Below are 25,472 nucleotides of genomic sequence, written 5' to 3'. Positions count from 1 at the left end.
AAATCTCTTATATATTATTTGAGGATCTTTTAAGAATATGTAACTTCAATTTTGTATTAATTACATTATAGACTTGATGAGGTGTCATCTTCTCACATCATTTTATTACTTATGTGGCATTCTCACAATAATTTTAGACAAACTTTAGCTTAAAAAAAATATTATCTAGGAAATTAAATAACTTAGCACTAGATTAAGATCCGCGCTTTGAGCGGGATGAACATTATATATATAAACTATTTTATGTATTATATGTTTTTATATATCATGAAATAATAAATATATATTGATTAATAAAAGTCAGTAACTATTACATATATAATTAAACTGATACAAACATATAAATCAATTTTATTAATCCAAACAATTTTTTTCTATTTGATATGATATATAATTAAATTTAAATGATATTAACATAGATAATATATTTTTAATATTAATGTTTATTAAATGATGCTTCTACTCATATGATTTTTTTGATCATTTGTATCATTTACAGAAAAAACTTTAAATTATTGATAACAAAATTTTCATTGTGGGATTAATTGTTTTAATAATCTACAGTTTTTAAAAGTTAAGTTGTCAATGTTTGTTCAAATCTTTTATCAAAGAAAATGTTCAATTAATGTAAAATTCACAATTAAGATATTTATGTATTTTATATGGTATATAGTTTAATTTAAAACGATATATATATATCTTTTAATCTTAATAATTAATTAAATTAGACTTTTTACTTATATTATTTTGTAATCATTTGTATTTTGTCATAATAAAAAATTTAAACCATGGATCACAAAATTTGTATGTGATACTTTTAACAGTTTTTGTAATTTATAATCGTTTTTAAAAATTTAAAATATAACATATACGAAAAAATAAAATTTTATTATATGGTTAATATGGTTTTTTAATTTATGTCAATAATTTTAAATTAAAAAATATGATAGAAGATGCACTATTTTTTATCAAATCTTTATTATTTAAAATTATTAATTGTCATATATACTTTAATCACATTAGGTAATTCCGTAAATTTTATTTAAATTTAAGGAAATAATAATGAACATTAATAATGAAATTTATGGTGAATTTAATAAAAAAACTTATTATATAATTAGATGGACCAACTTATGATGACATGTAACTACAAAAAGAAGTTGTAATGTTTCTCAATTAATATATAAGGGACTAAAAGAGTCGACCACATTGATACACCCGACCATCTATCATTTATACTAGGTGTTTTCCTGCACCATGTGCAGTAAGAAATTTTTTAAATTTAACTTATATTTTAAAATAAATTTTATTAAATATTATAGATTTTACTATTTTCTTACTAATATTTAATATAGATTTGATATATATATTAAATCAATTTGTATAAAACTAATAAAAATGATATAAAATTGTATAATTATCAAAATTTTAGCCTAAACAATATTTATAAAATTGTAGATATATAAGAAACTAATGATCTTACGATTAGATATTTAATTATTTTTTTTTAAATGTAGAAAATTTTTGAAAGCTTTAGTAATACAAATTTTATAATTATACAAAATAATAATATTTCGAAATTTAAAATGTTATATATAAATATATTTATTTTATAGATGATGTATGAGCTATTACCATATTTAAAAAAAAGTTTACCAAAAAGAAATACAATATTAAATGTAATATATGAATTATTACCATATTCTAATAAGTTTGCCCAAATATAAATCAACTTAAATGAAATTATCCATGTCATATTTTTCTGGAAGTCATGTCATTAATTTCAGTAGCCATGTCATATTTGTTTTGTGAAATTGATTGTAAAGATGACATGTAGCAAAATCACTTTGTAAATATTGTCTAGGGGATTGTTCAAGTGCAAACCGGTTTAATCAAAGTTAAATAAACTGACCGGTATACAAGTACAGTAATAATTAAAACGTTCTTCTTCTATTTCATCACATCTGTCTATTTTATATGCTTGATTATATTAATGTTTGATCCCTGCCACAAAACATAAGCTTAAACATGAATTTATTTAAATGACCTTATAGATGACAATGGTTACTGTTACAAGTTTCAACGTCACGATAGAAATACTCAACATGATGTTTTCAATCATCAGTTTTTTTCTAAGGAAGTACTATTGGATTTCAACTCACGATAAAAATACTCAACGTGATAATCATAGTGAAAAAGTGTAGAACAAGTAACAAATCAATACATGTGATATACAAATTGACTTCAAATCTGTATTTGACAATATAAAACTCATTTGTATTAAATAAAAAATATCTTACTTACTAACTTTGTGCCAAAGTATACATGATTCAAAAGATATATCGTCTTAACTATATCTTACCATATAGAAAAATCAATATATATGGCCAATGTGAAAGTATACATACCAAATATTATTCTTTGAAGAAACTATATCAAACATTATATATTACGTTTAGTTTAGTACTTTTAAAGATGAGATTTATTTTTACAAATTATTTTTAGGTTTAATTATAAAATACAAAAAAAAACTTTGAGTATATCAGGCACGAGTTAGTACAAGAAACACTTTTGAAAATTATATACATGTATTACTTTGAATTAAAGGTGTTCAATCCGGTAAAAACCGAACCGAAACAAAGAGAGTGATTTAGATTTCGTAATATTATATAAATTGATAGATGTTATTTTTAAAACCGTGGTATATCAATATGATTCAATATATAAATCGAACAAACCAAATAAATCAATTAATTAAAATATAGAAATATAACTATAGTTATATGTAAATTACATATTACAACTGATAATATATATATATATATATATATATATATATATATATATATATAAATATATATACGTAGTTTATTTTATTCATATGATCTTGATATTTAAGATGTTGATTTGAACACATAATTATTTTTAAATAAACTTTTATTGACATGCATTTGTGCTAAAACTTAGCCATTTAATAATATTATATTATTATGATATTATTGACCTTTTTATTTTCATCTTATGAAATAATAATAATTAGAATTTATTTAATAGTTATTTTTAATAGTTAAATAAAATATAAAAAAAATCCCATCTAAAAATTAGGGTACTGTTTAATAATTTCAAATTTTAATCATACAAAATTAAATTGAAAAATGTTATAAAAGATAAAAATGGTTTAAGTTTTATGGTATAAAATCAAATAATCCAAAAACCGACAATATATAAACCGAACCAAACCAAAGTAGATATGATTTTAATATGGTATCTAATTTTTATAAACCAAAATACCAAAAAAAAAAAAAAATTGAAACCAGATTGAAATCTGTATTGAACAGCCCTACTTTGAACATATAATTTTCACACCCGTCTCACCCCATGCAAAGCGTGGATGTTAAGGAAATATAACAACATTCATATTCCGTTGCTCAAGACAACACATGCATATCATGCCCGTCCTGACATTTTAAAGAGCAGAAGCAATCAAAATAAAAATTGGTCTTTTTAAAATATTTAATAGCTATTTTGTATATATTAGCAATTTTCTCTTAAAAATGACAATTTATTCAACTTTTTTGGGAGGGAGGTGGAAGATGCATGATATGATTCCCATCAGCACCAGCTTCATAAGGAAACTTATCTGTCTTTATACGATTAGCTCTTCAGAGGACCTTTCTTCACACAAGATAATCTGAGCACTCAAGAAAATGGGCCATTTCCAAGCGTTAAATCCATATTATGTTCTTCTTTTCCTGTGTTTGGTTCTAGACAGCTTAGTGCTGTTCTCTCATGGTGGTACAACAAGTAGTTACGTCAGGAGGTTACAAGCAACGGTTGATATGCCACTCGATAGTGATGTATTTCGTGTTTCTCCTGGTTGCGATGCACCTCAACAGGTACGCATACCTCTTTTCCTTCATATAAATTAATCAACAATCTTTTATGAGTTTTGTTACTTATGGTATCACTTTTGTCTTTTTTTTTAATCTTGTTCATATAAATTTATTGGATGTTCTTAAATGATTTAACCTTTGCTTATTGAAATTTTACAAAGACGCAAACTTTTATTTTCTTCCTTGTTAAACAACAGATCTAAACTAGAGTTTTTGATTTGGGTTTTCCACAAAACGTTGCACACTACACAAGGAGACCTTGAAGGAAGTGATAGTTTCTTGGATGGCGCAAAAAGCACGAGGATTTAACACGGTTCTTTACTGGAAAGATCATAGCTGCAAAATGCTAAAAGCCCATGGCAAATCCAAGACGTACAAGTTCTACAACTATACGTCTGGTCACATCCATCATTGCACCCTTAGAAATTTAGAGGTCCATCATCATCATTTCACAATCTTTTCTTTTGTCATGTATCTGACTTTGTGGTTCTCTTCTTGCAGTATGACACCAAGTACTACTATATGGGACGTGTGGGACAAACAGAACGCAAGTTCTGGTTCTTCACTCCTCCTAAACCTGGTGCTGACGTTCCCTACACGTTTGGTTTCATTGGTAATTGTGTCTTGAAAACAATTAATGGTTTTAAAGAGAGAGGGAGTTATTAGCTTCCCATGGACTTGAACTTGAGTTGTAATAGGTTTTCAGGACACAATTACCAATAAGACCGAACGTGTAGGGAATGTCAGGACCAGGTTTAGGAGGAGTGAGGAACCATAACTTGCGTTCGGTTTGTCCCACACCTACCATATAGTAGTACTTGGCGTCATATTACAAGAAGAGAACCAAAAAGTCAGATACACTACGATAGAAAAGATTGTGATAATGATAATGATAATGATGGACCTCTAAGTTACTGATGGTGCAATGATGGATGTGACCAGACGTATAGTTGTAGAACTTGTACGTCTTGGATTTGCCATGGGATTTTAGCATTTTTTTGCTATGTTTTTTCCAGTAAAGAACCGTGTTAGATCCTCGTGCTTTTTGCGTCACCTAAGAAACTATCACTGCCTTTCCTTCAAGGTCTTCTTGTGTAATGTGCACCTTTTTGTGGAAAATCCAGATAAAAAACCTTAATTCAGGATCGATCATGGGTTCTCCAATAAAACATTGGCTTTGAGATTTCAAAATTTTAAAATGTAATATACATAAACATAGACCTCTAAATTGTTAAAAAGAAATTATTAAATTTTTCACTATGTAGCGTCCCAATCATCTCATGTCGACCCTGATGTTAATTTAGATCAATTGCTTAACAAAGATGAGAAGAAAAAATTAGCAAAGGCTAAATCATTCAAGAACATCCATTAAATAGCTTTTTTTCTACACTAAAACAAGTATAAAAAAGAAAAAAACTGATACCATAACAAAACTCATAAAAGACTGTTGATTATTTAAAGGAAAGGTATATGTACGTACCTGTTGAGGTGCATTGCAACCAGGAGGAACATGAAATACATCACTATCGAGTGGTATATCAGCCGTTGCCTCTAACCTCCTGACATAACTAGTGGTTGTGCCACCATGACATAACAACACTAAGATAAAATCCTTCGAAATCACCCATTTTCATAGGTTTTTTTTTGTTTTCTTCTTGAGTGCTGAGATTAGCTTTTGTGAAATGTGCTATTCTTATAAAGACGGAGAAGTTTCCATATGAAACCTTGTCTGATGGGAAGCATAAAAAGCACCTTCCACCACCCTCCACAAATAACAAATAATAAAGATGCCTTCTATATAGAAATTGCTAATATATCTTTTATTTTAATTAAAAATTAATATTAATGAATTTTTTTTTAAAGGACATTTTTAGTTAGAACAGGTTTAACGGGGAGATCTAATAGGAGTATTAGCTATTAAAAATAATAACAATAAAAAGGCACGTGAGATGGTAAGAAAAATTCTTACTGACGCATCTTTCGGATACATATTGTATACATGTCACCAAGCTGTTGGTTTAAATTTATAAAGAAGAATGAAAATTTATTTTATCATTTAAAAACTATTTATTTTTCTTTCTTTTAGAAACTTTAACGAAAAATTGGTTGTATAACCAACAAAAAATTACAATTCAAAATCTAACTATAAAATGAGTGCATAACATATTTTATATATAATTACCATTTTGTCCTTCTAAACAACCGGTGTAACCTCCTAAAATAGATATTAAAATAATTATTAGATAATTGTATTTATTATGTCGTGTCTTATTCTTCTTCACATGTTTATATATAACAAGGGTCGATCAGCGCTACGCGCGGAATTTGGATTATGTATCATTTTCCTTTGAGCGGAATCGTAAAAGCATTTTTTGTTAGGTATTCTTTAGTTTCATGCTGTATTGATTGTTTTACATTATGAGATATTTGAAAAAAATAGTGGACTTTTCGTCTTTAGATATGCAAGTTCAAACGTATGTGAGCTGTATTTTATAGGACTGTTAGAGATATTGGGCTATCACGTTTGTTAATGTGGCTTTGTATGGGCTTGACGAATTAAATTATGTAACGCTTTTAAGTAGTCGAATATATTGTTGGATCAATTTATTTTTGATTTTGTTATCTTAGTCTCGGTTTAGTAATATCTTATCGACCAAGCAATCAATGAGTTTTATATAATTTTAGTGCAGCGTACTCCTACCTAATAGTAAATTTATAAGGATATTTTTTAAGAAATTTGCATATGTTTCTATTTGTTTAATTTTTTTATCCATACCATTTTTTTTGACATTTAAGAATCCAATAAGAAATAAATGTTAACCTTTAGTATTAATTTGTATTGCTTTTAAAAGACTTCTTAATAACTGGAGAAGAAATTTGATGTGTTTCATGGGAAATTGTAGAACTCTGAAGTTGATTTGTTTTATATGATATTAGGGTTAAACTCGTCGTACTAACGGGTAAGCAAATGAAAATAACTAAACATTGATTATATTTTAATATACGTGTAAGAATATTTGGTTTGCTTTAAACTAAAATAATGTTAATCTTTACTATTTGTTTTTGTTTTTTTTATTAAAAACAATTTTTTTTATAAATTAATAAAAAAGAATTTCATTAATGTAATTATTTTACCTTTTTTTCTTTTTATACATTTCTAAACCTACTGTTGTAGATAATATGAAAATTTTAATTTTGTTTCTGAAATTGATTATTTAAGAATATACATATTTTATTAAAACTTTTTCAATTAAACCATATCATCCAAACTGATTAAGATTATTAAACAAATATTATTATTAGTTTTAGAGTATAATTGGTTGTTGTTTTATTTTTATTTGATTACCTTTTGAATATGATTTTTGTACATTGGTTTTATTATATATATAATTAGTTTATTATTTCCTTAAAAATTTACCATATTTTTTATTAGTAAATTTTTTATGAAATATTGTTATTTTATTTTCATAATATTATATTTTTCAACAGATATATTGCAAGCTATATTTTTGGATCATGTAACACTGATTCACTGAATAGCTATTTTGAACCGGAATTTTTAAAAGTATATTATTATGAAATTAATTATCTATTATAGTCTATTACTATAATATAAAGTTATAAAGTAGATTCAAAACAATAATTACTTTAAAATCATAATATGCAGACTTTGATAAGCATATAAACCTTGACCAAAGGTACTTGGATATGGGCAAGTCTTTAGGATACAATTCATTGTATTGTTGTTGTATCCAAACCCTTGGAAGTAGTGTCGAAAAATTCTTTTGATTCAATATACGAACTCGGTGGTTCGCAAGTTGCCGTAAACTTACTCTGTGCAAGCTATATCAATTGATGTACCAAGTGTTATTAACTGAAACAATTTTTTCCAAAGTAGTACTGTAACTGGTAATTTTCTAATGACTTGAGTAGAAGAATATTCAGAGAAGAAGATTAAAGAAGAATCGTAGTCTAGAAAGAATACTAAATACAGTAGCACATAGACCAAATCATTGTGCACACTCGTATTATTTTTCTACATATGGGCTTATAGATTAGTAAATATGATTAGACCCTACTTGATGTTAAGACTCTTTTTATATTTAGACCAAGGTAGTTTGTTGATGTTTCCAGTTTGGGAGAAGGCTACCCATCATTTCTAGCTTCTAGTTCATCAAAGTACTGCAGATCTATATTTTGTATTCATCTTCTTTTGTGTCCTCTCTATCTCAGTAGCCGTACAACTGCAGCAGATACACATCTATTTCTCTCTTCAAAAGATCATTTCTGTCATGTTTAACGTGCTAAAGGATGACACAACCATCATCTCCGTTCATGAGACAGCCTTCATACGAACATGAATAAGATTAGATGACATAGGGAAATAAATATCTACCTGAAACTTCTTCATGTACTATAGATTAATAATCGAGATCTGAATGTGTTCTGTTTTGACTGATCCTAAAACCACAAATATAAGACCTATTAATACAGTGCACCAAGAAAAAAACTCTTGCAAAAGTATTCTCAGAAAAAATGGAATTGCAAGTGCCTCACTTTAAATGAAAGAGACATGTCTAGCTTCTGCATCAGTTTCCTTGTCGAAAAACACGTGTGACAAACGTCCTGCAGAAAAATATTCCATGTGTGTTTTAAGAATATTAGGATCCTCACACGTAAGCACTAAACTTTAAAATTAGTATAAGTGACAGTATGCATGTGTTTTTAACTCTAGACACAAATATACCTCCTACCATCTTTGGGTTTATGCTACTTGCAACAACAACCTTCAAGTTTCTTGTGAAAAGAGATCGCTTGTGAGTCAAACAGACTGAAAGTGACAATGATATGTGTGTGAAAAGGAAGGCATATCATAAAAAGGTCAACATATATGCAAAAGGAAATTAGATAATTTATGAAAGTTTTGAATAGATTCAAATATAGAAGAGTACCTGTCGATCTACATAGTCGCCATAACTCGCTCTTTTACTTGAGGAATGTCACTCACCGTACTTCTCATAGCAGTGAGCTCAGTAATAACGTCTGAGAGATTAATAACATCTTTTTTTATTCTGTTTCAATGATAAGTCTGTCATAAACAGTCTTTAAGAAGCTGTACCTAGAAGATGTGTGTTGGTGTTGGCTGGGCCAAGAAGCGAATCGTGATCACCGAAACGTTCTTCAGGAATGTGAGAATCTGGTTCGTTTAGCACATCTAGATTGGTTGAATCACTGTACCGGACTGTCAGAAGCAAGTCTGAAAGCCTGAAGTTCTGGTTGCACCGGTGAACCAGCCTGGAGACGGTCTCTGTAAGTGGCTAGCCGGTGAACATTCATGGTGGCTGGCATGACGGTTGACTGTAACAAATGTGAAAGAGATCTTTATCAAACAACATTGAAAAAACAAAAATAGGTTCAATGAAGATCTAAATCTATATAAAATAGATCATCCTTACGAAGGTGGTTGCTGGAAAAATAAAAAAAAAAATACTATGAGCATGAGATAATAAAATATTCAAATCACCAAGAATCAGCTTCCCAGAATCGGAGCAACTGCACATGGACGGTGTAAGAGCAGTCACCAGTCTTCAAATAACCAAGAAGAACCGATGAGTTAGCCATGATTGAGAATTTTTTTTGTTTTCTGTAGAATAACAAAATGTTAGGATGATGTTCAAGAGTAGAAGACTTACCCTTTTATAGTTAAAGAAAACCGCCTTGGTGTTAAATGAGTATCATTAATGAGACGTTTCGGCTGACTTGATTTGAACTCCATTGTTGCTCTAGCTCATTCATCGCATAGATAGAAGATGACAGCTAACCCTAATTCAAAGTGAACAGACAAAATTAGATACCATTCATAAAGCATAAGTCCACACGAAAGCCCAAATTAACTGTATCCTAACTTAAATGAAACTGTACGTTTTATGAAGATGACAGGTGTCGCGTTCACAGCCATCGACTTAGTGACGTGGCTTCACCAGGAGAGAGCAAAACACTCTTTTATAATAATAGATTAGGTGATGGAAAGGTGAAGCCACAAAGACATCAGTTCTTTTACTTCATTATTTCATCAATTTCACCTCCGATCATTACGCTATAATCACCTTCGTCTGTATGATCAAACTATCTCCACTAATTATTTTACTCTTTGCAGCCCGTCTTTTCTTCCACCGTTGCAAACCACTTTTTTCATTTCTTCTCATCTCTTCTTCTCTTCCAGCAATTGTACAACTACGGAATTTCTTTTCAACCACTGCTAGATACACATGATGTTCTGCCGCCATTATTTCTTCCATTTGAGGGAAAAAAGTAAGTAAAGCTAAGCCAAAAGACATTCCACATAGATTATGTATTTCTACTTTATTTTCCTTGGGTATAACATTCCATATTTTATACTCATGCATGTCTTTGCACGTCTTTCAAGCGATCCAACCTGACATTGTGAAAGATTGTGCATCTGACTAGAGGATACAAGTTTGGAGGTACCAGTGTGAAGGTGGTGGGTAATTTCGCAATGGAAGGGATAATAACTTATGACTATAGATTTTAGGTATATTCTATTTGTTACTTTCAAATATTCATAGTATAGTAATTTTAGACTAATTTCTAATTTTACTAGGTAATAGTATTTATTTGTTCTATTCCATTTGCTGATTAAGAAAAAGTGTTTTACTATGTTTAAGAATACAGTTTGTAATTTGACGTACTATATGTTTTATGTGTATGAACATTTGTAATTTTTAATGAAACAAAGTCATATTATTTGATCATTTAAGCATTTGTATCAAATATTATTTATCATCAGAGAATACAAGTTTGGGTTACAAGTTTTTAAATTTGATGTGTAGTGTTACAATGGAAGAGAAAATAGTTTTATGACTGTAAATTTAGATACTATTTTATTTTCTAATTACATACATATAGTATATATAGTAATTGTAAACACTTCATAATTTTATTAATTTGTTCGATACTATTTTTTGATCCATTTTATTTGATGATTGAAAAAGTGTGTTCTATTTTGTTGCAAATTACAATTTGAATTTCAGTAGTTACATCCTAATATAATATTTTGCATTCACTCAAATTATTTATCGGCATATGTAAATATAATACAAGATGCATGTAAAATAGAATATAATAGAATATCTTATTTTTCTGTTCACTTATTATTCATATTACAGTAGAACTTCTATAAATTAATAATCGATAAATTAATAATGAATTAATAAATTTTGCCGGTCCCAACTTTGGTCAGTTCAAAATTTGACACAAATCGATAAAATAATAAAATAATAATTTTTAGAAAATTTTATTTAAATATATGGTCCCATTAAAATTATAAATTAATAATTTATATGTATATATATTTTATATAAGTAAGTATATATTATCATATTGTTTGTTTTATATTCACAATGAAATTATCTTTATATTCTCTCAACACTTAGTATATTTTGATGAGATTTAGTAATATTATATGTAAAACCACATTTAATTTAAAAAATAACAATTAATGTCTATACACTAAAATCAAATATTTTTTTTATCTTAGAATACATATATCTTAAAATAAAAAAATCTAACTAAAGAATTTTTTTTAAATTAATATCTTTATAAATTAATAAAATTTCAAAGTTCCAATATTATTAATTAGGTTCTACTATATATTTATATTTGGGTTTGAAATTTATGATTTAGGGTTTAGTGATCAAAGCTTATGGTTTAGTAGTTAAAAGAGTGGAGGTGAGTTGGGGTTAGGGTTTAATATTTACATAAGCCATCTATTTGCACTATTTATAGAAAATCTATACTATTATTTTGTAAATGGAAAACAATTCATCATTGACGATTCCATAATTATTTATACTCTTCCATACAGCTGTGATTGCACCTCATCTTTTCTGTAGGATATATTTCCAAAAGAAACTACCATAACTATCAGAATATCACATAGCCAGTGATCCACTAATACATAAATAATTCATCCAACGAAAATTATAGATACTTGTGTATATGGTAATTAATTCTATGATGCATTGTTATATATATTACTGATTTTACCATTAAAAGTCTCATTTTATCATGTCCATTACTTCAACGGCAACATCATCATTTTTAACCTCAACCACCGGGAACTTGTAATCATAAGGGATTGACCTGGAAAAATATGACCAAAATGTTATGAATTGAATTACGTCAAAATCACTCATATATATTTAATTTCTACTTCAAATTTGGATAGTTCACAAATAAGGAAATTTGCAGTTGAGGCTGCCCTTAGATAGCTTCGGGTCTTCACAGGGCCTGTCTTAAGATTTGGAGGCTTGTGACAATGTCTATGTAAAATTCTTTTTTTAACAATTTGAGAGTTTAAATATTTTTTTTTAAGAGTTTATATTTATGTAGTTTTCTTCAAATATTTTAGGGACTGTTGCAAATGTTTCACTAGCATCACATAACAGCCTTGGATCTTTAAAATGTCAGGGCAGGCAAGATATGCATGTGTCTTGAGCAACGGAATATGATAATGTTATATTTTCTTAATTACACACTTTTTTTTTACTAAAACACCCAGATGGCTATAATGTTAACGCTCGGAAGTACACGAATTAATGCCCTTTTTTTTAGCTTGTTGTCATCTGTTTATTTATTTTGTTCATTTTTCTATCGCCATTTATTTTTGTCAAGTTGCTTTCCTTGAGTATGTTTAAAAGTTAAAACTTTAGAAATTAAAACATAATGCCATTATTATTAAAAAAAGAGTGTGGCTTAGAGAAACAACATACTAATTATGGCCCACAGTGAGGTGGTCATGTGGAAGATGAGACAAAATGTGCTATATCTTTTTCGGAAGTTTAACTGTTCACCGGAACAAAGTCACTGTCCGTTTGAAGTTTAACAGACGATCTAATTACCATTGACAATATTCAGAAAAAAAATTCCAAACTCAAATAAGTGTGATAATCAGTCCACTTTCTATAGTAGTAATTTTTTTATATATGTTTATTATTAAAATGATCTGATGAGCGGATAAAAATTATGGGTTAAGTCATATCTTTTCTTTTATTAAAAAGGTTTTCATACCACATCTTTTATTTTTTTATTCTGTTGTCATTTTCTTTGTTTCTTATTATGTTTTAATCTTTAAAGTTCATGATGACGTAAAAAAGTATCGAGATAAAACATTTTCCTCAAAGTCTATGTAAGTGTAATTTTCATTTCGTTTTTGGAACACCATTGAACTAATACTATATAATATTCAAATTAAGAAGAAAAAAAATCTTATATCATCTCCAATAATTTACTTTATTTTATATCCTAAAAATAAAAAGAAATTTGGCTCCAATAAGTCACCTCTATCTTTTACTTTTTAGAATGATTGTTATTTAATTTTTATTATTCTTACAAAACAGTTTACTTTACAAGTACAAAAATTCTATATATTTATTTTGCAAGCTTAGCAAATTCTATATGGCTATATAAAATACTTTAGAGATGAATTTTAGACACGACCGGACCAAATAGAATATTTAAGCTTTGCTCTATTTTTGGGTAAAGACGTTTACCAAGTGTTATGTAGTTAAAATTCGACCAAAGAACCGTAAGAGTTTACCAAGTATTAAGTAGCAATAACAAATCTTGTTACAACAAAACGGGGGTAAATTTATAAACCGTAAGAGACTATACGAAAAGGAAGAGGAGCCTAAAGGCTGAATGAGACTGAAGCAGAGGAGAGTGATTAGGTAGCAAAATCCTCGTTACAAACTCTTACAATATACAATAAAAGCTACATTATTAGAGCATTGGTAGTTGGTGGTCTAATAGAGATGACATAACTTTGAGAGACACTACTTTAGCAAAACTTAAAAATCATTCTGCATACAAACTCTCGCATTACCCCCAATAGGTTTTATATGAGCAGATAAGATTTTAGTCAGAAACGATGGAGGTATCCAGGGCGGCTCAACATATATATATAGACCACCCTAGTGCAAAAAAAGAAAGAAAAAGAATTAGACCCTTCAAATTTTTTTATTTTTTTTTTAACTTTACTAAAGTTTACCCTTTAAGATTTTATGAACAATATTTATATTATTCAATAACAAAAATAATAATTATATAAAAAAACATTTTTGAGCCTTTTTAAATCTATTATATAAGATCTTAATTTTTTTATATTTAAAATATGTATATACAAAATCTGAGTCATAATCTCTAAACCAGAATAGATACACCGAAACAGTTACAAATACCAAAAAATCTGTAGTTTCTGTATTTGTCTATTGATCTAATTCTTTGCATACACTTTCGCTGTTTGATCTAGAACAAGGACATGTACAATAAAATTGATGCATACAAATAAGATACTAATGTTCTCATCAAGAATCATCATCAGGAGAGTCATCAATGGGATGCCAAAATCTATTAAAGAACCACATGGTGTCACCATCCACAGCGCAGCCATCCTGGTTCCTGTGCCAACCATAGTAAGCGTGCGTCCTGTTCTTTATCGAGAATATAGCATGTCCGAAGCTCGCTTCTCTGAAGGCAGAGTACTTAGGCTGAGGCTCAGTCATTCTGCGGAAACCATGTCCATTCAAATTTTTCATAGTACTGATGATGAATCTAATGGAAAAAAAAAGTTGCAATGATTAGAAAAGTTTAATTAATAGTTCACATGGTAGACAATCCTTCAAGATTGCCTCCATCACCAATGGTGATATATACAGGAGCAGATAGATCTTTCACTGGACTACAAATTCCATTAACCACATTGTACGCAATGTTGGATATACGTTCAAGTTTATTAGGAACTATAGTTTAATAGAGACATGATGGGCTAAAAAAAAGTTAATTGTTGTCTTACTGATCTTTCATAGCTATGGACGTGACCCGCAAAAACAATATCTACTTTGTTCTTGATGAACCATGGCTCATACATCACTCTCATGGTTTCTCCTTCCATGTAATGGTAAACGTAGCTGTTGTACCACGGTGAATGCAACAGAACAATCAACCATGGCGTTTCTGTTCTGTTGACCTTTGGGAATTCTTGTTCAAGCCACATGTACTCCGGTGTGTATTTACCTGACCAAGAATAGTTGGGGGTCCTCTTAGTCTTGGTTTAAGAAAAAAGGGGTTCAGAGCTTTAAGCTGCATTTAATTACCGTATGCTGAATATGAAGCCGGCACGATTATGTAAGCTGGACCTCTCTTTATAGAGTACCAGACTTGTTCTGTGCTGCCTGATGATCGGTGAAGAGTACGGTACCTATGCTTGAATGGCTTAAATGGTGTGGTTTCTCCCTGCAAAACAATCAGTGTCAGTCTAGGTAAAGCCAAAATAGAAAAGATAAATCCAAGAAGCATTACAATCTGGGGGGCAAAATCAAGTTCATGGCTTCCTACGGTCCAAATCCAGGGCTGATATGCTGTGCTTCTTTCTACATGAAATACATCACTATCGAGTGGCATATCAGCCGTTGCCTCTAACCTGCTGACATACCTACTTGTTGTGCCACCATTACAGAACAACAAGAAGCTGTTCAGAACACCACTAAGATAGAATCCTTCGAAACGACCCATTTTCATAGGTTTTTTTGTTGTTTTCTTCTTGAGTGCTGAGATTAGCTTGTGTGAAAAGAGCTATTATAAAGACAGAGAAGATTCCTTATGAAGCCTTGCCTGATGGGAAGGATATAAAGCATCTTCCAAGACCCTCCACAAATAACAAATAATAAAGATGCCTTTTATATAGAAAATGCTACTATATCTTTAACGGGGGGAGGGGGGCGGTTTGTCCGCGCAAATATTATTTTATTATGGTTAAATATGATGTTTTTATGATGTAATTATGTGATCAGTATTTATTTGTGAAGAGCGTGATTTAATATTTTATTGTGTTATGTAGTATTAGGTTATAAGTTAATATATTATGTGTTCGTCTTTTCAATAATGTGTTGTTGTGTGTATAGTAGTATTTATTAGTGGTGAATTGAGCTTCTAATGTAAAACATATTGAATTTCAATAACTTTGAATTTAAGCATTTGTTGATTCTAACGTTAACGGTTTCAGCGTCAAAATTGTATTTCATATTTTCACATTTTTTGAACATTATCTTTTTTAACAACATTGAACATTATTCTTCTAAGATGTTCTTTTGTCTCCGCATATTTTGACTTGAACCGTCACCATCTATGTATTTATTTACATTTTCGGTATGCGGTGTTTCTTACCATCACCGGAAAAGGCTCACCTTTGTTGCTCTTGTTTTTCCTCTCCTTCTTCTCTTGTGAGATTATCTGATATTTGTTGTAGATCAGGTTTATGAGTTACCAGTTGTGCGGTTGTTTCTCATGATGTTGTGCACTGTTCTGGTCAATATTTTCCTTTTCTTCCTTAGATTTGGCTAATGTTAGAAACTACATCTCCTTGGGCTGGATCAGAGTTTAGTTGTCTTCCTCGTAGTTGGCTTGCCATTGATAGTCCCTGCTAATCTTGGTTTTCAAGTTCTGGTTTTTGGTGATCTGACTTTTATGTTCTCTTCATAGCTCGAGGATGGCTTCACAGTTTACTGATTTTTTGTAGTCTTTTTTTCTTTCTTTGTTCTCGCATCTCGTTGCACTTTTCATCGCTGGTTGTGTCTCTGGTGGCTCTCCATTTCACATATATCTCACTCAAGGTTTGGATAGTTTTTCCTTTGTGTATGTTTTGTGGGCTTGGAAGATTATTTCTTGTCTCAAATTTGAGCTCTAATTTCTCTATGGTTGGCTTCCATTGTCCCTCCCTTGTGTTGCTTTTCTTCTTCTCCTGCTTCCTTTGGTATAGGTGTGTGGAGTCTCACTCAAGGTTTGGATAGTTTTTCCTTTGTGTATGTTTTGTGGGCTTGGAAGATTATTTCTTGTCTCAAATTTGAGCTCTAATTTCTCTATGGTTGGCTTCCATTGTCCCTCCCTTGTGTTGCTTTTCTTCTTCTCCTGCTTCCTTTGGTATAGGTGTGTGGAGTTAGTTTCTTGGTGTTTTGGTCTCTTCTATTCAGAGCTTTGTGGTTCTTCATTGGCATGTGCTCCTTGTATGTGGTTATTTTGTTTGTGAGGTGCTTCATACCTTTTAGTGGTGGTTGTGCATTATGCATGTGTTTTCCTGCTTCGTGGTAACTTTGGTCCGGTGATTACTTTTTCTCTGATCCTTTTTTGTTGTTTTGGATTGGTGCTTGATACGTTCATTTGTGTTCCAGATTTTTATTAAGTAAGTGTTACTATAGTATTCTATTTTTTCTTTGTGATTGTGGAGATTTAAGTTTAGATTATGTGTTTTACTCTAGATTTTTTTAGTTTAGTTATTTTATGATTTTTAATAGTAAAATAAATTATAATTTGTTATAAAATAATAAAAAAAATTAATAAAAAATAATAAATAGTAAAAAATTATATTATTTTTAGTTGTGAATAAATAAAATATTTAAAATCTATTTTTATTTTTTCTTTATTCATCTCCAATTTTATTAACTAAAAAAATATATTATAAAACTTCATATAATAATGGTTAGTGTGAAAAAAATAATAGTGCACAATTAGAAAGTACTAAGCCAAATTACAATAGTGTAAAAGAAGAAAGATCTAAAATGTAAAAACAAAAGTACATGGGGACAAATGTCATCAAACCCCCTTGCCACTTGTCATAAGAAGAGAAAAAACTAACTTTATATATATAGATTTTAATTAAAAAATTAATATTAATGAAAATTATTTTTAAAAGGACAGTTTTAGTTAGAACAAGTTTAACAGAGAGATCTAATAGAATTTTTAGCTATTAAAAAATTTAAATTAATAAAAAGGCATGTGAGATGGTAAGAAAAGTTCTTACTGACATACTATTCGGATACGGGTTGTACACCTGTCACCAAGCTGTTGGTTTAAATTTTTAAAGAAGAATAAAAATCATTTTATCATTTAAAAACCATTTATTTTTTCTCTCTTATAAATTTTAAGGAAAATTTGGTTGTATAACCACCAAAAAAATTATAATACAAAATCTAACTATTTTACCTATAAAGTTAGAGTGTACAACATATTTTTAGCTAGAACAAGTTTAACAGAGAGATCTAATAGGATTTTTAGCTATCAAAAAAATTAAAATAATACAAAGGCATGTGAAATGGTAAGAAAAGTTCTTACTGACGTGCTATTCAGATACGGGTTGTACACCTGTCACCAAGCTGTTGGCTTAAATTTATAAAGAAGAATGAAAATCATTTTATCATTTAAAAATCATTTATTTTTTTTTTCTCTTATAAACTTTAAGGGAAATTTGATTGTATAACCACCGAAAAAATATAATTCAAAATCTAACTATTTTACATATAAAGTTAGAGTGCACAGCATATTTTATATATAATTGCCATTTTGTCTTTCTAAACAAAACTCCTAGAAATATATATTAAAATAATTATTAGATAATTGTATTTATTATGACGTGTCTTATTCTTCTTCACATGGTTAGTTTACAGATAAACTCAAACTTTAACAGCTTCTGGCTGTTGAGGCTGCCCTTAGATAGCTTCTGGTCTGCAAAATGTCAGGGCATGCAAGATATGCATGTGCCTTGAGCAACGGAATATGATAGTGTTATATTTTCTTAATTACACACTTTTTTTCACTAAAATACTCAAATGGCTATAATATTAACGCTCGGAAGTTTTGATATTACACGAATCAATGTCCCTTTTTAGTTTGTTGTCATCTGTTTATTTATTTTGTTCATTTTTATCGCTATTTATTTTTGTCAAGTTGCTTTCCTTGAGTATGTTTAAAAGTTAAAAATTTAGAAATTAAACATAATGCCGTTATTACGAAAAACAGTGTGGCTTGGAGAAACAACATACTAATTATGGGCCACAGTGAGGTGGTCATGTGGAAGATGAGACAAAAATGTGCTATAATCTTTTTCGGAAGTTTAAGTGTTCACCGGAACGAAGTCACAGTCCGTTTGAAGTTTAACAGACGATCTTTTTTTTTTTTTTCCATCTATATTTATTAGACGGGCAAAGCCCAAACACCAAAACATATAGCAGGCCCAACTCCGAAAGTTTAAACCAACGGGCAAAACGAAAACAAAACCACAAACGGCCTCAGGCCCAAATGATTAAGTCGGGCAAACCGACATTTCATGTCCAAAACACGTGTCAGCCCAAAACCAACGTGGGGACACGCGTCTCACTAAAAGTTACCGCCACCGAACGAGACCCAACCTCGAGGATAACGTCGGTGGAGACGAAAACCACCGCGAACTTCTCCGGAACACACCGGGATCAGAAACGACAAACACCGAAATCCCTCAGGACCTTAACCAAAACACCGCACCCACCTCCAACGACAGTATTGGAAGTTTGAAGGAAACAGCTTCTTCAATCGTACACGTTAGAGAGATCAATCGAACCGAGATCAAGATCTCATCCATGCTGAGGTCCACAATCACCACAAACCCGACACATACCTTAATCACCGCAGGCGAATGAAACGGCTCAAAACAGAGTCCTCACCGCCATCAATTCTTCTCCACCGTAACGAAGATCAACCGCCGGACAGTTTCGCCAAAAGGAGCACGAACCGCCGGAAACAGAGCCGGCTACACAACTGTCGAAGGGACCACCGTGTACCAGAGTCAGTAATCTTTACTCGGAAGGGAACCACCACGACTCAATAGTCCCTCAAATTCTCAGAGAGAAAAGAGAGAGAGAAGTCTAAAAAAGATTATAAATCTAGTTTAACAGACGATCTAATTATCATTGACAATATTCAGAAAAAAACTCCAAACTCAAATTAGTGTGATATATTGAGGAACTATCATATCATTGATATGATATGATTATGATACTCACAATATTCTTTGTAATCGTATATAGAAACTTAGTTAATATGTTCTAACCTAGTTCATAGTCTATGCTTCATGTATATATACAAGCTTGTAAGGTTTATCTATCAATAAGAAAGTATTACAAATCTATATGGCATCAAGAACCTCTAGATCCTAAACCTACAAAAATTTGCTTTTTCTCTTCTATGTGCCAATGTGGACTTCCGACACCACATCTCCCACAGCGGTGATTGACACCATAAACACAAACTCCCAACTACCTCATGTGGAATCTTCAGATCTCCCACAACGGTGCTTGCTATTAACATGTCTAATGTTACAAAACTCTCTCCCCCCAACTACCTCATGTGGAATCTTCAAATCCATTCTCTTCTGGATGGATATGCGCTTGCAGGGCATCTCACCGGCTCGACCCCCAAACCATCTAAAACGATCATGGATGGTGATACTGTTGTTGTCAATCCTCAATATAATCTATGGATGCGCCAAGACAAGCTCATTTATAGTGCGCTTATTGGTGCTATCACGACGGAACTTCAGCTCTTGGTGTCTCGCACAACCACGGTGTCTCAGATTTGGGAAACTTTATCTTCCACCTATGCAAACCCTAGTAGGGGGCATATCAAACAACTGAAGACACAAATCAAAGAATGGAAGAAAGAGTCCAAGACGATTGATATTTACCTGCAGGGGTTGACGACACGTATGGATCAGCTTGCTAACTTAGGGAAGGCGATGGAACATAAAAATCAGATTGATCTCATTCTTGAGGGTCTGCCGGATGACTACAAATCAGTGGTGGATCAGGTGGAAGGAAGAGACACAACACCAACGATCACAGAGCTACATGAAAAGTTACTCAAACATGAGGCCAAACTTCTGAATATTGCATCCACACAAGCGTCACCATTCCCTGTTACTGCTAATGCTGCGCAAAGAAACCACAACACCAATCCCATTTATCAGAATTGTTCGAAGTATAACTCCAACAACCAGTCCAACTACAGTGGAAACAACAGCCACAACAACAACATGACATGGCAGCAAAACCAGCAGTACAACAGACATGGACCACACACACCCAAGCCATACCTAGGACGTTGCCAAATCTACGAAGTCCAATGCCACAGTGCCAAATGCTGCACCCAACTTCATATTTTCCAGTCATCATCATCTGTCTCCTCAGCAACTCCGTTCACTCCGTATAATGCCAATAATTGGCTGCTTGACAGTGATACCACGCACCACATGACCTCTGACTTGAACAATCTTGAACTTCATCAACCATATCAAGGAGGAGATGAGGTCATGCTCGCTGATGGTTTCAATCTTGCCATTACCCATATCGGTTCCACTTCCTTTCCCTCTAAGAATACTGCCTTGTGTTTAAATCAGATTCTATATGTTCCACATATTCACAAGAATATAATCTCGGTTTACAGACTTTGTAATTCTAACAAAGTTTCTCTTGAATTTTTCCCTGCCTCTTTTCAGGTGAAGGACCTTCACACTTGTCTCCCGTTACTCTAAGGGAAAACTAGCAATGGACTGTATGAGTGGCCGGTACCTAAGCCAAAAGCTACTGCCCTGTTTGCTTCTCCATCTCCAAAGACTACTTTAGCATCTTGGCATATGAGATTAGGCCAGCCAAATACCTACATTCTAAACACTATTACTTCTAAATTTTATTTACCGCTTTCAAAAACTACTTTCAATTCCTTGTTATGCTCCGACTGCAGTATCAATAAAAGTCACAAGCTTTCTTTCTCAAACTCGACCATTATTTCCATTAAACCTCTACAATACCTTTTCTCTGATGTGTGGTTATCACCTATTACTTCAATCGATGGCTACAAATATTATCTCATATTGGTGGATCACTTCACACGATATACATGGCTATACCCATTAAAACGCAAATCACAAGTCCTAGAAACCTTTCAAGCCTTCAAACCTCTTGTTGAAAACAAATTCCAGACGAAAATCGGCACTCTGATAACGGAGGAGAGTAGATCGCAATGAGAGCATACCTGGATCAAAACGGAGTGTCTCATCTTACAACTCCGCCACACACGCCGGGACATAATGGACTGTCAGAGCGGAAGCATAGACATGTAGTCGAGATGCGACTTACTCTACTGTCAAAAGAAAAGATACCAAAGACCTATTGGCCATATGCATTTGCGACAACAGTTTATCTCATCAACAGATTGCCGACTCCAGTTCTCAAACTTGAATCACCATTCGAAAAGCTGTTTGGATTGGCTCCTAACTATGAGAAACTCTGCATCTTTGGTTGCCTTTGCTTCCCTTGGCTCATGCCATACAACAAGCACAAGTTAGAAGATCGCTCAACAAAATGTGTGTTTCTTGGGTATTCAATAACTCAAAGTGCATACATGTGTCTTCAGGTAGCAACATGTCGTCTGTATGTTTCTCGGCATGTTCAATTTCATGAGGAAAGCTTCCCCTTTCAGACTCTATCATCACACGAGCTCTCTGATCAGTCATCGCAAAATACGCCACAGACCCAACAGTATAATCCCGTAACCATCGTACCGGTACACTCTACACAGTCTCCGCCAGTCTCTTCTGCCCGTGTTCGGTCATTCACCAATCACCACAACCGACAACGTCATTTGTCTTGTCGCCTCCGACAAACTCTCAGGTATGTCCTCAAAACTCTACTTCTCCGCATGTTCCGAACCCCACTGAGCTCACTGCTCAAAATTTTGGGCCAAGAACCATGGCCCACCATCCTACCCAATCCACTTCTTCACAAAATACCCAAACACAAAACCCACAAATAAATTTTCCTTTATCAAATCCAAGCCCACCAGAACCAAATCCAACAAACACCAGTCCAATAGAACCAAATTTCACCAGCCAACAAGACCATATTTGACCATCCCAATCGAACCAAAATCAGAACCCTCAAACAGAAACCTCTTCTCAAACCAACCCACCTCCAAACCAACACAAAATGACCACCCGATCCAAAAATAATATTAAAAAGCCCACAACCAAACTCTGTCTAAAAGCAGCTCAGATTTAATCTCATCATAATTAACCCAGAACAGTTACAGAAGCGTTGAAAGATAAACGATGGCGAAGTGCACTCTCAACGGAATATGATGCTCATATAAGAAATCACACATGGGATTTAGTTCCGCATCAGTCATCGCAACATCTACTTGGGTCATGATGGATTTTCACAACAAAATATCTCGCCAATGGAGAAGAAGAACGACCAAAGTTCGTCTCGTTGTGAAAAGCAATCATCAGCAGTACGGAGTTGATTACGCTGAAACGTTCACCCGGTTATTAAGACAACAACAATCAGACTCGTCCTGGAGATAGCAGTCAAGAATTCATGGCCTGTCAAGAAATTAGACGTTAATAACGCTTTATTGCAAGGTGAGTTAACTGAAGAGGTTTACATGCGTCAGCCTCAAGGTTTCATAGATAAAGATCGACCGACACACGTGTGTCGTTTACGCAGACCCATTTATGGACTCAAACAAGCACCACGTGCCTGGTAAATGTCTCTCCAGCAACACCTACTTGATATTGGGTTCATCAACTCTCTCTCCGACACATCTCTATTCACGCTCATCAAAGAGAACACATATACCTATGTTCTAGTCTACGTAGATGACATATTGGTTACCGGTAATGCCTAGACGATGGTTAATTATGTCCTCCGATCACTTGCGGCACGTTTCTCTATAAAAGACCATGTTGATCTACACTACTTTCTTGGCATAGAAGCTACACAAACTACTACTGGTCTCCACCTAATGCAGAGAAAGTACATCAACGACTTGCTCCCTAGAGTTAACATGTTGGAAGCTAAACCAGTCATAACACCTCTCCCTTCTTCTCCAAAGCTGTCGTTAAACAGTGGTACTCCCTTACAAGATGCAACAATGTATAGATCAATCGTTGGAAGTCTTCAATACCTATCATTCACAAGGCCTAATATTTCATACGCAGTCAACCGCCTATCACAATTCATGCACATGCCTACCGACCAACATTTACAAGTTGCCAAGAGGGTGCTTCGGTACCTAGAAGGAACTCCTACTCATGGTATACTACTCAAACACAACTCCTGTATGACACTTCATGGCTTCTCTGATGTGGATTGGGCTGGAGATGTTGATGATTACGTCTCAACCAATGCGTATGTGATCTATCTCGGCATGCTACTTACCTTTGTGCGAACCCAGTATTCCATACTCGGATGAAACACATTACATAAGATTATCACTTTGTTCGCAATCAGATACAAGGAAAAGCCCTGCGTGTAGGCCACGTCTCAACTCATGATCAGCTGGCTGATACTTTGACAAAACCATTGCCTCGACAAAAATTCCAGGCGGCAAGATCCAAGCTTGGAGTGACACAAGGCCCTCCATCTTGAAGGGGCGTATTGAGCAACTATCATATCATTGATATGATATGATTATGATACTCACAATATTCTTTGTAATCGTATATAGAAACTTAGTTAATACGCTCTAATTTAGCTCATAGTCTACGCTTCATGTATATATACAAGCTGGTAAGGTTTCTCTATCAATAAGAAAGTATTACAAATCTATATATATGATAATCAGTCCACTTTCTATAGTAGTAATGTTTTATATGTTTATTATTAAATTGATCGGATGAGCAGATAAAAAATATATAAAAATTATGGGTTAAGTCTTATATCTTTTCTTTTATTAAAAGGTTTTTAGTCCACATCTTTTATTTTTCTATTATGTTGTCATTTTCTTTGTTTCTTATTATGTTTTAATCTTTAAAGTTTTTGATGACTAAAAAATATCAAGATAAAACATTTTCCTCAAAGTCTATGTAAGTGTAATTTTCATTTCGTTTTTGGAACACCAAACCACATTGAACTAATACTATATAATATTCAAATTAAGAAAAAAAAAATCTTATATCATCTCCAATTACTTTATTCTATATTCTAAAAAAAATTTTGCTCCAATAAGTCATCTCTATCTTTTACTTTGAAGATTGATTATTATTTAATTTTTATTATCTTACCAAACAGTTTACTTTACAAGTACACAAATTCTATATATTTATTTTGCAAGCTTAGAAAATTCAATATGGCTGAAAAATATAAAATATCAAAGTCACTTTAGAGATGAATTTTAGACAAGACCGGACCAAAAATAAGTAAAACCGAGGTTTTCTCTCCTATTGAACTAGACAAACCAGTTATAGTAAAACATACGTAACTTTTAATTTAACCGTTGAATCGACCTTAAACCACTTTCACTAAAAGCTAACACATTTCTATATTTTGTATCTGGAAATGAGTTCAATCCATTAGTCCAAAGTATTTTATTCATTGATAAACTTCTGAATTTTGCATTTTAATTGTTTTTTACATCCAAATTAATGTTTTATGTTCTAAGCTGCCCAATAATCTAAAAGACTCAGTAAAAAATTAATAGCTTTTTAAAATATATTTTGACTCGACAAAAGATTCAAAACATTGATTAGAATCCGGTAAACAGGCCCGGGTTTGACCCCATACTTGCACTACAAGAAAACAATATGGATACTGAGGGAAAAAATCGTCGAAATTTCGTCGGAATAACGTTATTCCGACAACATAACGACGAAACAAGTTCTCGGAAATAATTCCTCGGAATTTCTTCTTTCCTCGGAAT

General features: G+C 32.1%; 2 protein-coding genes, 1 long non-coding RNA gene and 1 pseudogene across 5 annotated transcripts in view; 1 reads left to right on the top strand and 3 right to left on the bottom strand.

Annotated features, from left to right (window-relative positions):
• The first annotated feature begins 3,704 nt into the window (after positions 1 to 3,704).
• Positions 3,705 to 25,472, top strand: part of LOC106334723 — a 30,503-nt pseudogene continuing 8,735 nt past the window's right edge.
• Positions 8,181 to 9,444, bottom strand: LOC106334728. Of its 3 annotated transcripts, none has more exons than XR_001268671.1 (6): positions 9,013 to 9,308; positions 8,846 to 8,936; positions 8,641 to 8,724; positions 8,451 to 8,519; positions 8,290 to 8,354; positions 8,181 to 8,197 (listed from the first exon to the last, which is right to left on the bottom strand). It is a non-coding gene; the product is annotated as an uncharacterized LOC106334728 (long non-coding RNA). The 3 variants fall into 3 exon arrangements; XR_001268672.1 differs by lacking the exon at positions 8,181 to 8,197 and adding an exon at positions 9,418 to 9,444 and having other exon boundaries at positions 8,255 to 8,354; positions 9,013 to 9,251; XR_001268670.1 differs by lacking the exon at positions 8,181 to 8,197 and having other exon boundaries at positions 8,255 to 8,354.
• The window catches only part of LOC106334725 (purple acid phosphatase 10-like), a 41,424-nt gene continuing 30,101 nt past the window's right edge, over positions 14,150 to 25,472 (bottom strand). The window contains exon 8 of the mRNA XM_013773063.1: positions 14,150 to 14,477. Within this exon, the coding sequence (XP_013628517.1) occupies positions 14,279 to 14,477 (199 nt within the window). The 3' untranslated portion in view covers positions 14,150 to 14,278. The remainder of the gene's footprint in view (positions 14,478 to 25,472) is intronic.
• Positions 14,477 to 15,584, bottom strand: LOC106334726 (purple acid phosphatase 10-like). Its single transcript, XM_013773064.1, has 4 exons — positions 15,273 to 15,584; positions 15,068 to 15,206; positions 14,767 to 14,987; positions 14,477 to 14,652 (listed from the first exon to the last, which is right to left on the bottom strand). The coding sequence occupies exons 1-4, from the start codon at positions 15,489 to 15,491 to the stop codon at positions 14,608 to 14,610; spliced, it is 624 nt and encodes a 207-aa protein (XP_013628518.1). The 5' UTR covers positions 15,492 to 15,584; the 3' UTR covers positions 14,477 to 14,607.

The sequence above is a fragment of the Brassica oleracea genome, chromosome C3, assembly GCF_000695525.1.
Source record: "Brassica oleracea var. oleracea cultivar TO1000 chromosome C3, BOL, whole genome shotgun sequence".
Taxonomy (NCBI): Eukaryota; Viridiplantae; Streptophyta; class Magnoliopsida; order Brassicales; family Brassicaceae; genus Brassica; species Brassica oleracea.
The sequence above is the reverse complement of the archived record's forward strand: the minus strand, read 5'-3'. Positions and strand labels throughout refer to the sequence as shown.